This window comes from Abrus precatorius, unplaced genomic scaffold, assembly GCF_003935025.1.
Source record: "Abrus precatorius isolate BTA unplaced genomic scaffold, Abrus_2018 Scaffold4, whole genome shotgun sequence".
Lineage (NCBI taxonomy): Eukaryota > Viridiplantae > Streptophyta > Magnoliopsida > Fabales > Fabaceae > Abrus > Abrus precatorius.
In genome coordinates, this window is record NW_020874384.1 from 3,292,845 (window position 1) to 3,306,283 (window position 13,439).

General features: G+C 32.4%; 2 protein-coding genes across 3 annotated transcripts; both read left to right on the forward strand.

The window, feature by feature from the left end:
* Window positions 1-1,902: 1,902 nt before the first annotated feature.
* On the forward strand, window positions 1,903-4,804 carry LOC113864870 (pentatricopeptide repeat-containing protein At5g50280, chloroplastic-like). The gene is made up of 2 exons (XM_027499063.1): window positions 1,903-2,826; window positions 3,341-4,804. Exons 1-2 carry the CDS (start codon window positions 1,976-1,978, stop codon window positions 4,626-4,628), a joined length of 2,139 nt encoding a protein of 712 aa, XP_027354864.1. The 5' UTR covers window positions 1,903-1,975; the 3' UTR covers window positions 4,629-4,804.
* Window positions 4,805-8,457: 3,653 nt separating this feature from the next.
* On the forward strand, window positions 8,458-12,675 carry LOC113864872 (fructose-bisphosphate aldolase 1, chloroplastic). Of its 2 annotated transcripts, none has more exons than XM_027499066.1 (7): window positions 8,458-8,732; window positions 9,128-9,397; window positions 10,105-10,214; window positions 10,333-10,423; window positions 10,730-10,999; window positions 11,102-11,366; window positions 12,272-12,675. In XM_027499066.1, exons 1-7 carry the CDS (start codon window positions 8,556-8,558, stop codon window positions 12,289-12,291), a joined length of 1,203 nt encoding a protein of 400 aa, XP_027354867.1. In that variant the 5' UTR covers window positions 8,458-8,555; the 3' UTR covers window positions 12,292-12,675. The 2 variants fall into 2 exon arrangements, with proteins under 2 accessions (XP_027354867.1, XP_027354866.1); XM_027499065.1 differs by having other exon boundaries at window positions 12,297-12,668.
* Window positions 12,676-13,439: the final 764 nt, after the last annotated feature.

Here is a 13,439-nt window from a genome sequence, read left to right on the forward strand (position 1 = left end):
AGATCAACTAAAAAATTATATGTAACTAGATTGAATTGATTAAATTTAATGTTTATAAAATGTTATTAAATAATATTTATAGTTTCTATTTTTTAATGTAAAACAGTACTAGTATTTCAAGATTTATACAAAATGTGTGAATATCATGTTACTCAAACTTAGTCTAAAAATTAGCTAAATTTATATCTTTTAGTTTAGGAGTACTTTTTTGGGCACTTTTACACCACCTATTCTCTTATAATTAGTTTTTGATATATTGTTTTTTATTTTTTAAAAATAAAGTAAAAAAGAAAACATATAAAAATGTGTGTTGCTATTTTAAGAAAAGAATATATGTAATCTTAAATAGGAAAAAAAAATATTGTAAGTTACATGATTGAATTGATATCTATATTTCATTTTAACCACGTAGATGAGATCTAATGTATAACAAGATTAATAACATAAAAATTACTTACACAACTTTATAAATAATAATGATATACTCTTAAATGTAAAACAACAGCACACTTGCATGTATTTATTTGTAATTAAAATATTATTAATAGTTTTTTATACATGCAAATAAAAACAAAATTATGAATATGGTAAAGGTAGTTTATTATTTATGTAGGAGCTTATAATTTTTGAAAGATATCTTTTTAAAAATTATTTAAGAGTAGCATCTGTTTTTTAAAAGCTAATTATATGTATTTTTTATTTTTTATTTTTTATTTTTAATTTTTAATTTTTTTAAAAAACAATGTACTGTTAAAATTTCATGTACATATATTAATTTTAGTATCTTTTGTTCTTTTCACATTTATAACAATCTTAATTATTTTTTTGGTTTTTTTTATCTATTTTTCTATCTCTTCTATTTAAATATATTTTATATTAAAAAAAGTAAATGCTTAGAAAATTTATGTTCAAATATATCTAAAAAGAAAATTTATTTTTTTATATAATTAATTAATTAATTGTAAATAAATAAAATAAATAATAATTAATTTTAATATTATATTAATATAATATTACATATCCTTTAAATCATTTAATATAATCAGCTAGTCGAATAACTAATTTATCAAATAATTTTAATTTTATAAACTAGTTATAAAAATAATAAATTTTTAACTATAAATTCATACCTTTCAGCTAAAAGTTTCAAATGTATAACTTGGAATCATTTTACCAAAAACAACATATATACATGACTATATATGAGGGATCACGAACAAAGAAAGGATTTGCTTAGCAGTTGGAAAACGATTAATATTTTGAACCATCACATGGGAAATGAAGTAGCATTATTAGAAAGACATGTGTACATATGGATGGACCCAAAAATTTGAAGTTGGGAGGTTCAATTTTATTTATTAAAAGATACGGATGTCTGGTATCTAAGATATAAATAAACTGACTATATTGTAGTTTTGAAATTTCATTTGATATTAAGGTTTAAAAATTGCTGAACAAAAGTGGAGGATTATGATTCATCTGCCTTTTCTATTTAAATAATACCTTTTTATAAAATAATTTCTTAAAATAGAATTTTTTAAAATTATTTCTCTGTTTGATATGTAAAAATTTAATTCTAAAATACTAAAACCAATAACATGTTCAAAACTAATTATTGATCATTTTATAAGTTGTAAAACAATTAAAATATCATGCAAAAATATTCATAAATATTTATTATCATTAATAATTTTGTATTAAAAATGACTGATAATTCTGTAACTTAAAAATTAAAAAATCTCAAAATAATATTAAAATAATGAATAATTACGTATGTTTAAAATTAAAATAATGTTTTACTTAATTGAAATACTTTAATAAATCTTAAAATAATGAAATTTATAAAGAAATATTTATTAACTAATAAAATAAACTTGTCTAGGACCAGGACTCTTCCTAGACCAAACCGATTGACCAGATTTTCACAAACTTCACGAAGAATGACAAGATAACCTTTGCATTTGCAGAGCAAACCATGGCTCTGAACCTCGTACACCCCAAACTCCCTCTATCTTCTTCTTCCATTTCACACCACATACACTCTCATACTCTTTCAAAACCCTTCTTCCTCTTACACTCCAAAACCTCAACTTCACTACTCTCCAAAACCCTATGCGTATCTAATGCCCCACACGTTTCAACAACCCCCATTTTCCTCCCATATCTCCAACAACAACAAGAGGACATAGAAGAAGCACCAGAACCAGAACCGGAACCGGAACCGGAACTAGAAGTAGAAGATGACCCTGATGATCCAATCTACAAATTCTTCAAAACCCGCACTCGGGTTTCCTCTGAAGACCCTGGAAAAGAAGGAAAATTGTCCCTTCAGAAGAACCGTCGCATCTCATGGCATCTTGCCTCTGATACCAGTGACCTTGTTGAAGAAGAAGCTGAAATGGGTTTGGAGGAAAGTCCCTTGTTGGCTGAGGAGAAGGAAGAAATTGTATATCAGAAGAAGGTTTTACCTGAAGGCATCGTGGGGGAGATTGTTCAGCTTGCAAGGAACTTGCCACAAAATCTGACACTGGAAGAGGCTTTGGTTGAGTATGAAGGAAGAGTTCGTGAGAAAGAGTGCTGGGAGGTTTTGAAAATACTTGGGGAGGAGCATCTTCTGGTGTGTTGTTTGTATTTCTTTCAGTGGATGAGGATGCAGGAACCATCACTTGTTACACCTCGTGCATGTACTGTGTTGTTTCCATTTCTGGGAAGAGCAATGATGGGTGATAAGTTGATGGTTTTGTTCAGAAACTTACCATCTAGCAAGGACTTTAGAGATGTTCATGTTTATAATGCCGCTATGTCAGGCCTTCTCTCCAGTGGCAGGTACAAAATTCTTCCAATGTCTCGTGCTTTGCTTGTTTTTGTCTTTCTACTTTTGTGGATCCTAGGACAATATTATGACATCCATTATATGCACTAGTACTACTGTGGTTTCATATATATATATATATATATATATATATATATATATATAGAGTTGGAAAACCATTGTTGCTGTATATCGTTTCTTCAAAGGTTTGGTTAGTTTATTACTAAGAAGCCAATGAAAATTGCGAAATCTATGAAACTTCATTGGCTACTTATTAGAGTATTAAGACTTTCAAATTACCTCAGCTTATTGTTTCTGCTTGCAAACTTAAGACTGTGCAAAAAAAGAAAGTTATAAGGAAGACAGTTTAAATTCCCGTTTTGGAAACCAATCTAAAATAAAACAAAAGAAATTTCATCTTTCCCTATCTGACAAATGTTTTTTACATTACTTTGGGCAGTAGCGCCCCATCCCCAATATTACATATGTTGTAAGAGTTCATTTTTAAAATCTCCTTGATTGTCTAAGGTATGAAGATGCTTGGAAGGTGTACGAGTCAATGGAAACGGATAACGTTCTTCCAGATCATGTGACATGCTCTATTATGGTTATTGTTATGAGAAAACTTGGCCATAGTGCAAAAGATGCATGGGAATTTTTTGAGAAAATGAGCAGAAAAGGAGTCAGATGGGGTGAAGAAGTCATAGGTGCACTAATAAAGTCATTTTGTGTTGAGGGTCTGATGAGTGAAGCTCTCATCGTCCTATCTGAAATGGAGAAGAAAGGGGTTTCTTCAAATGCAATTGTGTACAATACCTTGATGGATGCATATTGTAAATCCAAACGCTTGCAAGAAGCTGAAGGCCTTTTTGTTGAGATGAAAGCCAAAGGGATTAAGCCAACTGAAGCGACCTTCAACATTCTAATGCATGCATACAGCAGAAAAGCGCAACCTGAGATTGTGGAGAAGCTGCTGGCAGAAATGCAGGATGTTGGCTTGAAGCCAAATGCCAAATCATATACTTGCCTAATCGGTGCTTATGGGAAGCAGAGAAATATGAGTGACATGGCTGCAGATGCATTCTTGAAGATGAAGAAAGATGGTATTAAACCCTCTCCACATTCTTATACAGCTCTAATTCATGCTTATTCAGTTAGTGGCTGGCATGAGAAAGCTTATGCAGCATTTGAGAACATGCAAAGGGAAGGTATTAAACCTTCCATAGAAACCTACACTGCTTTACTAGATGCATTTAGACGTGCTGGTGACACCCAAACATTGATGAAAATATGGAAGTTGATGAGGAGGGAGAAAGTTGAAGGAACACGGGTGACATTCAACACTCTTGTCGATGGTTTTGCTAAACACGGTCTCTACAAGGAAGCAAGAGATGTAATATCTGAATTTGGGAATGCTGGATTGCACCCAACAGTGATGACATACAATATGCTGATGAATGCATATGCAAGAGGAGGGCAACACGAGAAGCTGCCAGAATTATTGGAAGAGATGGGAACTCATAACTTAAAGCCAGATTCTATAACTTATTCAACTATGATATACGCCTTCATCCGTGTTCGAGATTTTAGGCAGGCATTTTTTTACCACCAGGAGATGGTCAGGAGTGGGCAGGTGATGGATGTCAATTCTTACCAGAAGCTTCGAGCGATTCTGGATGTCAAAGCTACAATGAAAAACAAGAAGGATAGAAGATCCTTGATTGGTGTAGTTAGAAATAACATGGGAGTAGTGAAACCAAAGAGAAAAAAAGATGAGTTATGGAAGTACAGGAAAAGACATGTGAAAAATCGGTAGTTCTGTTATCAGCATAATGTAAGTAATGGATGCAATACCTATTGAGAATTACAAGTTCAATTTTGACCCATTTTTTATTTCTCTAAATGGGTAGCATCAGGAGCTTCTTGATTTTAACACACACAATATTTGTCATCATATATTGCCTCTTCAATCAACAATGCATGTTACCCAGTTTAAAATTCAATATTTTTTTTCGGTGGACATTGGAAGTGTTCATCATTTGCAAAATAAAATGAAACAAATTAATGATGTAAATATATGTGTATTCACGTTTTACATAGATTTTTGGCCGCTGTGACCCCGATCTGTAGAGCTATTTATATGCATGAAAATTCCGCCCTTTATAGTAAAAGTAAGCAATTCGAGTTAATTGTCAATTTGCACTCACATGTTGCTTTTTGGCTGGCGAGTCACTGCATCTTCTATCCTTACTATGGTCACAACAAGTTGCCAATTGAGATTATTTTGGAGTCTTGGAGATATCTGCTGTACAGTCGGTGGTACTTTATACCCAGCCCATCCAATTTAGGGAAAGGCCCATAATTCAATTCAACGGTTAGTAACCTCCATTTCATGGTGATAGTTACTTTTTCTCACATATCGACTTGGGTGCACAAAACATTATTTTAGTGCATGTAAAATTCAAGAGCCGGTGTTGCTCTATCAATTTAATTTGATTCCCATGTCATATAAATTTACTGAGAAAAAGGCAAAAGCAATGTCTCACTCTGATAAGAAATTAAAGAACATAAATATGAAACAAAGAATTTATAAGAAGCTTAAAGAAGTACCTTGAGCATAATGTTTCATGCTGATTATATAGTCACATTTGACTTGCTGAATCCAAAGATTTGCTTTCATAAACATTATTTTCCAGGAAAAGAACATGAATAAATGACTTAGGGACATCAGCAGCATTTGAATCTTTATGCATAATAACATTAAGGATTCCCTTCTTTTCCATAAGTCAGTACTTGACTATATATGAAAACAATAAATAATGAAATGAAATTTAAAGACTTAAGATGGAAAGTGAAAATTCAGTAGAAAGAATAATCGGATGAGAATCCCACCTACTCTGTAGTAAGATGCCATGGAAACCAAATGCTCCTTATTGTCAGTGTCATACAGAGAGAATTTGCTAACTTTATTAAGGACATCTCAAAACTACTAATGCACAATAACCAAGCCATATTAATTATGGACAACCTAAGCTTTGAGCCAATACCGATGATGTAGGCAGAGCATAAACTAATTAATGTTTTCAATTTACTGTTCGAGCTTCTTTTGCCAATAACAATGACACGACAGAACAGTTCAGTAATATCATGATTTAGGCTATTCAAGGTTAGAACAGAACATAGTGGACCCGTTCCTAGAATGCCATTTGGCCTTTTGAGTACTGAAAAGGACTAATAATGCATAGTGAATCAAAAGTTAATCTGCATCTTCAGTGTTTCCTTGAAGCACTATTCCACCCCAAAAAGGGCTTAAAAGAAAGAACGAATCTATGATCAAATTGTTTTACTGAAAAAGCACACTTTTCAATTTGTGAGATTATATTATAAACAGTTGGCAGAAACTGGATGAAGTCTTTCTCTTCCTTAAAGGGGAGATGGGACTAACTCCATTCCTACAACTACCATATCCTTCGAATCTAAAGTGGCCCTGCAGCAAATGAGCTATGGGTTAACGGAATAACATAGAGCAACGTTGTCCTGTTGTAAATGGAGAATGATGGACATGTTAGCCTCCATCATGGAAGTAACTAAAACAAACTAATAACTTTTGCACCCAAATAATTTAAGGGGAAAGTGAAGTACTTCTTTGAAGAATTAAGGAGGGCTTGAACCTCCGACCTTGTGGTTAACAGCCACACGCTCTAACCAACTGAGCTATTCCAGCTTGTGCAAATTTACTGATAATCTTTCTTTGAAGAAAAATACCAAAGGTAGCTAATTTGATTATTGAATCTAAGTTAGAGTTAGAGCCTTCATTCATTAACAATTTTGGTTGGTGTATTTTTCGTATCCTATGGTTAAGGATATGCAAAAAATGTGGAGAAATTAAAAAATATTTGTTGATAAGTGGAGATACAAGCTAGCATTCACGGAGACCCATGAAAAGCATAAAGTTAACAAGAGTTCAGAAAAATTGAAGAACGTAGTACTATCAGGAAATGGGCTGGCTTAACTACATGAATCACAACATTTTCAATTCATCCTCCATCTCTGTAGAACTAGTCAACATGAACACAAACTAAGACTTGAACTTCAAAACATCCGTCTCAGTATTTAAAAACTTAGTTTTCAGTACGCTAATGCTTGGATTTTTTTTAATACTTTGTTTGATATTTAGTTCTTAAAACTTCCATAATCAGATATTTCCAATTGGATGTACAAAATTAAATACTCAAGTAATATCTTTGGCTCTACCCTTTTGACTGTTGTTGGTTTTTAAACTTCAAACTACATTTAAAAAAAATATGCACAATTTACATTAGTATGTTAGTGCTTCCTCTGGTATGCTATCCGACATAGCTGTGAGACGAACACTCGAGGGTTTCATAAACTCCTTTTTAAAGTAACTATTCTAAAATTTTCGAAGTAGCGAATTTAAAATTACAAGTAAAATTTGTCTTTAACTTCTACTTTAATCAACCTCTATTCCGTTGTATTAATATAATTAAGCATTAGTGTAATACTTTTCATAAAAAAAAGTTAGTGTAATTACCATTACCGTATTAGACTTCTAATTAATTTCCAGCAATGCTACATTAATTAGATTATGATAAAATTTTATAAAAGGCATATATCACTTAATTAGATAAGTGTATGCATAACATGTGCAAAGACTTCAATTTAAATGTTGGCCATGAGCTAGAAATGGTAGCGTTGAGTCTTGGTACCAATTAGTTTCCCAAGTGCATTTACCATCCTACTTTGGACTCTATTTTCGCCCAACTTTCCATGCTCATGAACCACTTGCCCTTCAATTGATATCGTTATGCCTTACACGTACCAACCTACATGTTATTGATTATGGACTAATGCCGTGGGGAAAAAATCTCCATTCTAAGCACTGTCATCAATAAGAAGTAAAAACTCGGATATTTGGTGTCAACAATTACAAATCAGCATCTTTTGCACTAATGTTTGACAATCGAGTACGAAATATCATTGCATCTATCTTTTATAGAAAACAAATTTCTAATTCATTAAGATTAATAATATATATAGATATATATATATATATATATATTAAAAAAATAAATAACACGAGAAGCAGTATAATTTAATTTCTTTCATGATACTTCGTGCTTATACGAAAGAGTTGATGCATTTATAGTTTAAAACCGCAGGAGCGGGACATAACATATATGCGTTAGTTAGGCCATTAAAATGTCATAAACGTTTGATGTGTGGCAGGGGAAGAAGACATAATCATATTGACACGTTACCTCAATCTCACAACATCCTATTATTAAATCAGGACCATAAATCAATGAGAAGGAGACAAAACAGTTAATCAGCAAGGTAAATTATGACCTTATACTTGTTTTCCATACAAACAACAATAATTGGAACCTTTTTTGATGCATGTTATACATTTGTCACTACTAGTAACACAAAGGGGTATAAAATATCTCGGTTTTAATTTTATTTTCCAAGTCATTTTTACAAGGTGAGAAAAAAACCATCCATTTCAACCACGAAATGGTAACGCAGAATGCCAAGCAAGCACAAATATCGTCCACATGTCAAGTGACGATAGGTTGGCTCACAGCAGCCTCAAATGAGACATCACTTAACAACTATAAATACAGAGAAAACGGTGCATGTGTGGTAAAGAGGCACATACTTAGGTTGCTGTAGGAGATAAGATTGTAGTGTTGTTAGAGCGAACACCTGCAGTGAACAAACAATGGCCTCTGCATCAGCATCTTTGCTTAAGTCTTCACTTGTTCTTGACAAGTCTGAGTGGGTTAAGGGCCAAACCCTTCGCCAACCTTCTGCATCTGTTGTAAGGTGCAACCCCACCACCCCTTCTGCCCTCACCATTAGAGCTGGTTCCTATGCTGATGAGCTTGTTAAGACCGCGGTATGATTAACAAAATACTACAATCATCTCATAACTCAGCTAACTTTAATTCTTCACACCCATTATCATTTTTCTTCTTCACACTGCTGATTTCTAGTTTTTCAACTAGCTTTATTAGATGAACTTTTTATGGGTCCTCTAAACTAAAGGCGTGTAATTAGAGAATAAAGTGTAGTTATAACTAGTATGGTTGATATTATAACTGGATACATTCACATGTATAGTAAATAAATTATGAAATTGTTAAAATCTTGTGTGTTGATTTTTTATTCAATGATTATAGGAGTTTAATCTTTCTGGTTGTCCTTGTTTACCCACGAAGTAATGGTTTTCACATTGTTGTTGCAATAATGTTTTCATGTGTGTTTTCTTGCTTGTGTTGTGTGTGGATACAGAAAGCAGTGGCTTCACCAGGGCGTGGTATTTTGGCTATGGATGAGTCAAATGCTACCTGTGGGAAGCGTTTGGCTTCAATTGGGCTAGAGAACACCGAAGTTAACCGCCAGGCATACCGTACCCTTCTTGTGACAGCTCCAGGGCTTGGTCAGTATATTTCTGGTGCTATTCTCTTTGAGGAAACTCTCTACCAATCCACAACTGATGGAAGGAAGATTGTTGATGTACTTACTGAGCAGAAGATTGTTCCTGGTATTAAAGTTGACAAGGTAAGCCATTTGGAACTTACACTGCCATTCCTTTTCTATGTAGTTAAAAGCCATTTAAGTTTGTGCTATGCCTGAACAAATAATGAAAAGAACAAGCACGATGTATGATACCAATTTGATATGTAATTATGTCTAATTGTACTATCATTCCGATATTTGTTAGTATTGCCCACATAGAAAGATGTTCCATGCATCACATAAACTACAGTTAATTATATGTAAGATAGTGGAAATTAGCTTTCTGGCACTAGATTATAGAGAAGCTTTAGGAGACAAAACTAAAATACGGTGGAATCAAGTGTGAATTAGTCCCACATGGAATGAATATGAGCAAGTTAGGGATTTATAAAGAGATGAACTGATGTATCCATAGCCTTAAGGTAGACGAGTAGATGAACTCCGACCGAGTGAGTTGAGTGTAAGCTCTCAGTGTGAAAAGTGGGAAGAAACGGTGACACTAAATGTGGTGTAGACCATGGATACATCAGGGTAATTAACCAACCTTCAGAGGGAGTATTTAGGAATCAAATCATTCGTGCACTCTACGGTTCCAATAAAACACAATTATCAAAACTAAAAGAAAGAAGAACAATCTTTTCTGTGATGAGTATTTTATTAGGGACAGATAATGATTGATGATAGATTATTTGAATCATATTTGTGGCACTCTAATATTAACACATGGTTTATGTGATGGCAACAAACAGGGTTTGGTGCCCCTGGCTGGTTCCAATGACGAGTCATGGTGCCAAGGTCTGGATGGTCTTGCCTCTCGCTCAGCTGCATACTACCAACAAGGTGCCCGTTTCGCCAAATGGTGAGTGTGTGTTGTGGTCTCTTTGTTGTGTCAGCAAAATCATAATTTCATGCCATTCTTTTTTTGAGGTACATTTCATGTTCATTTTTTCATCATATGAAACTTTTATCCATGTTAGGCGTACTGTTGTGAGCATTCCCAACGGTCCCTCTGCTCTGGCAGTTAAGGAAGCAGCCTGGGGTTTGGCTCGCTATGCTGCAATTACTCAGGTAAGAAAACCCCTCTAGTTATTTATTTTTTGTTACAGTTATATAAGTAACTTTCTATTATTAGCAAGACCTTATTTGTTTATAGTTACAAAATCAATTATCGCACTTTTGAACTAAAAAATGTGGTTCAGATGAGTTCAGGCGTACATGTTAATCACATTCAATGGTTCAAAATCAATTCTATTCAACTTTAAACTAAAAATAGGCACTAAATGTGGCTATGATACATTTTTTAGGCCTAGGAGAAGGGCCTTTATAATTCTACCTAGTTCTAAAGGGCCAAAATGTTTTCATATAATGGTTTAGGACAATGGGTTGGTTCCAATTGTGGAGCCAGAGATCTTGCTTGATGGAGAGCATGGTATTGAAAGGACTTTTGAAGTAGCCCTAAAGGTTTGGGCTGAGGTATTCTTCTACCTTGCTGAGAACAATGTCCTGTTTGAGGGTATTCTCCTGAAGCCTAGCATGGTTACTCCCGGAGCTGAGTCCAAGGAAAAGGCCAGTCCTCAGCAAGTTGCTGATTACACCCTCAAGCTCCTTCACAGGAGAATTCCCCCGGCTGTCCCTGGAATCATGGTAAGTAACACTGCCAAATGCATCATTCTTTGCATTCCAAACTTCATTCTTTCTACTCTACATTACACTTGTTCATGTGATAATCAAAGTTGTATTATGTAGTTTTTGTCCGGTGGACAATCTGAAGTTGAAGCAACCCTGAACTTGAATGCCATGAACCAATCTCCAAACCCATGGCACGTGTCGTTCTCATATGCCAGAGCCCTTCAAAACACTTGCTTGAAGACATGGGGAGGTCGCCCAGAGAATGTTAAGGCAGCACAAGAAGCACTCCTTTTCCGTGCCAAGTCCAACTCATTGGCTCAACTTGGAAAGTACACTGGTGATGGTGAATCTGAGGAAGCCAAGAAGGAGTTGTTCGTCAAAGGTTACTCTTATTAAGATGTTTGTAGTGAATATGAAACATGTTAGGAAGCAGCATGCCTCAACATATGTTAAAATGTTTTAATTTCAGCAATTGATGAAAATCCTCGTTAAAAAAATAATACGAAAAATTTGTAGCGGTTTCCAATGATTTTTGTCAATTTTCTAATTTTTTTTATTTGTTTTTTTTATCATCTAATCAATAAAATACAATCACCTTTCTATTCGTCTAAATTCATACTTATTTTTTTCGTTGCAAGTAGCATTGTAAAAAAATTGCCAAAAAAATTGCATGCTAAGTGGTATTTATAATATTTCACCAATACAATAAGTATGAATAAAAATATGTTGTATGCTAAGATTTATAAAGTCTAGTCCTACTTTATTTTTCAAAATTTAAATTTAAGCTTAATTTATTTACTTAATATCAATTTTTTTAAGGTCTAACGTTTTTAAAACTTGAGACAAGTTAAAAGTTTATTTTATAATAAAGTCCTTTAAATAAATTTATAAACTTTCCTTTAAATATGCTAATTGCTAATGAATGTAAATTTATAAGTAGCATAATAGGCTTAAATTTTTTTAATAAACTACCAATTATACAATCTCAAATTATTATTAATAAACAAGTTTAGCATGGCCAAAACTAATGCAAGTAAGGTATTGTTGTGAACCAGTAATTTGGCATGTTTTCATTTCTATTGATGAGTCTTGTAAAAATATATAAAAAAAAAATATTTTAAAATTTCTTTTCAAATAAAAAGTTTCAAGAATCCTCATTGTAATATGAGACCATTGTAAGGTCATTAGTCATTCCCTTTTGCATAGAGAAGCTAACTTGATAACTGATTGACTTGTTAATTTGGCTCATTCTATGACACTTTACTGATCTTGGAGACTATTTTCAAGGATGTGTTGGTTTATGTTGACAAAGATCTATTGGTGCTTCTTGCCGTCCTAATGCTATGGGAAGGAGATAAGGAAGGGATTGTGGGTTCCAAAACCTAGAAAAAATTCATTTTAAAGTAAAGTGAAGAATGGAGCTTTTTTGTCTACATGGAGTTAAAGAAGAAACAATTTCTCTAAATAAAGTTGTTTCATAACAAATGCTAAGGTGATATAAAAGTGTCGTAAAATATCAAAGTGATACAATGTAAAGTGTTAACCACAAAACTATTGACACTAAGCTAATTATTATTACGTAACATATATGTTGACTCATTGTATTGCGACACATGTGTGTTAGATTTCTTTTTGACGACACTTGTGTGTCGGCACATAGAATATTGACACTTACACTGTATCGGTTACTTTGACGCTGACACTTCTCTCATTCACCTTCTTATCCTTTGGACAAAACAAATAACAGTCTTTTATTCAATAATTTAAAATACATATAAATAGATGGACGAGTGTGTATTAGTTGTCAAAAATTTTAAAGAAGATACTAAGTATAAGAGAAGCTGAATGTTAAAATGTTATTAATTTATTATTTTAATTTTTTAATTATTACAATTAAGTTTGAAATAATAATTTTAATATTATTATAAATTAATGACTATATCAATTATTATATTAAAAAAAACTCTTTTACTAAATTTACCCACAATTAGTAAATTTACAGCATATATTTCAATAATAGCTTACAATAAAAATTATATTTTTAAAATATTATTATAGAAAATTTAACCTCTAAATTTTTACTAATGTATTTAATAATTATTTTTTTCACTTAAATTAACACATAAATTTATTATTATTAATTAAAATCATATCAATAACTACAAACTTTTTAAAAGATTCAAATGTCTAAATTACTAATTATTTAATTTTTTATCTTTGGTCATTTATATTTTAAAATAATATTTTCAATTTTATTTAACTTAAAATTTTATATTTTTCTTTTTTTCACTTAATTCCTTATTCTTTTACCCTAAAATTTTTTCAAATTAATCCAATTTATAATTAAGTGATGAATAACTATATTTTTATCTTCTACAATTTTAAATTATTTACTATTTCTTAATTATGTGACATAATATTTATTGAAATATTATTACAAATTTAACAACTGCAG

Bases quoted from the DNA above. Each gene is read 5' to 3' on its own strand.
- LOC113864870 (XM_027499063.1), top strand. From the start codon at position 1,976: ATGGCTCTGAACCTCGTACACCCCAAACTCCCTCTATCTTCTTCTTCC. The intron at 2,827-3,340 runs GTACAAAATTCT...TGATTGTCTAAG, and splicing joins GGCCTTCTCTCCAGTGGCAG to GTATGAAGATGCTTGGAAGG.
- LOC113864872 (XM_027499065.1), top strand. From the start codon at position 8,556: ATGGCCTCTGCATCAGCATCTTTGCTTAAGTCTTCACTTGTTCTTGAC. The intron at 10,215-10,332 runs GTGAGTGTGTGT...TATCCATGTTAG, and splicing joins GGTGCCCGTTTCGCCAAATG to GCGTACTGTTGTGAGCATTC. The intron at 11,000-11,101 runs GTAAGTAACACT...TGTATTATGTAG, and splicing joins CGGCTGTCCCTGGAATCATG to TTTTTGTCCGGTGGACAATC.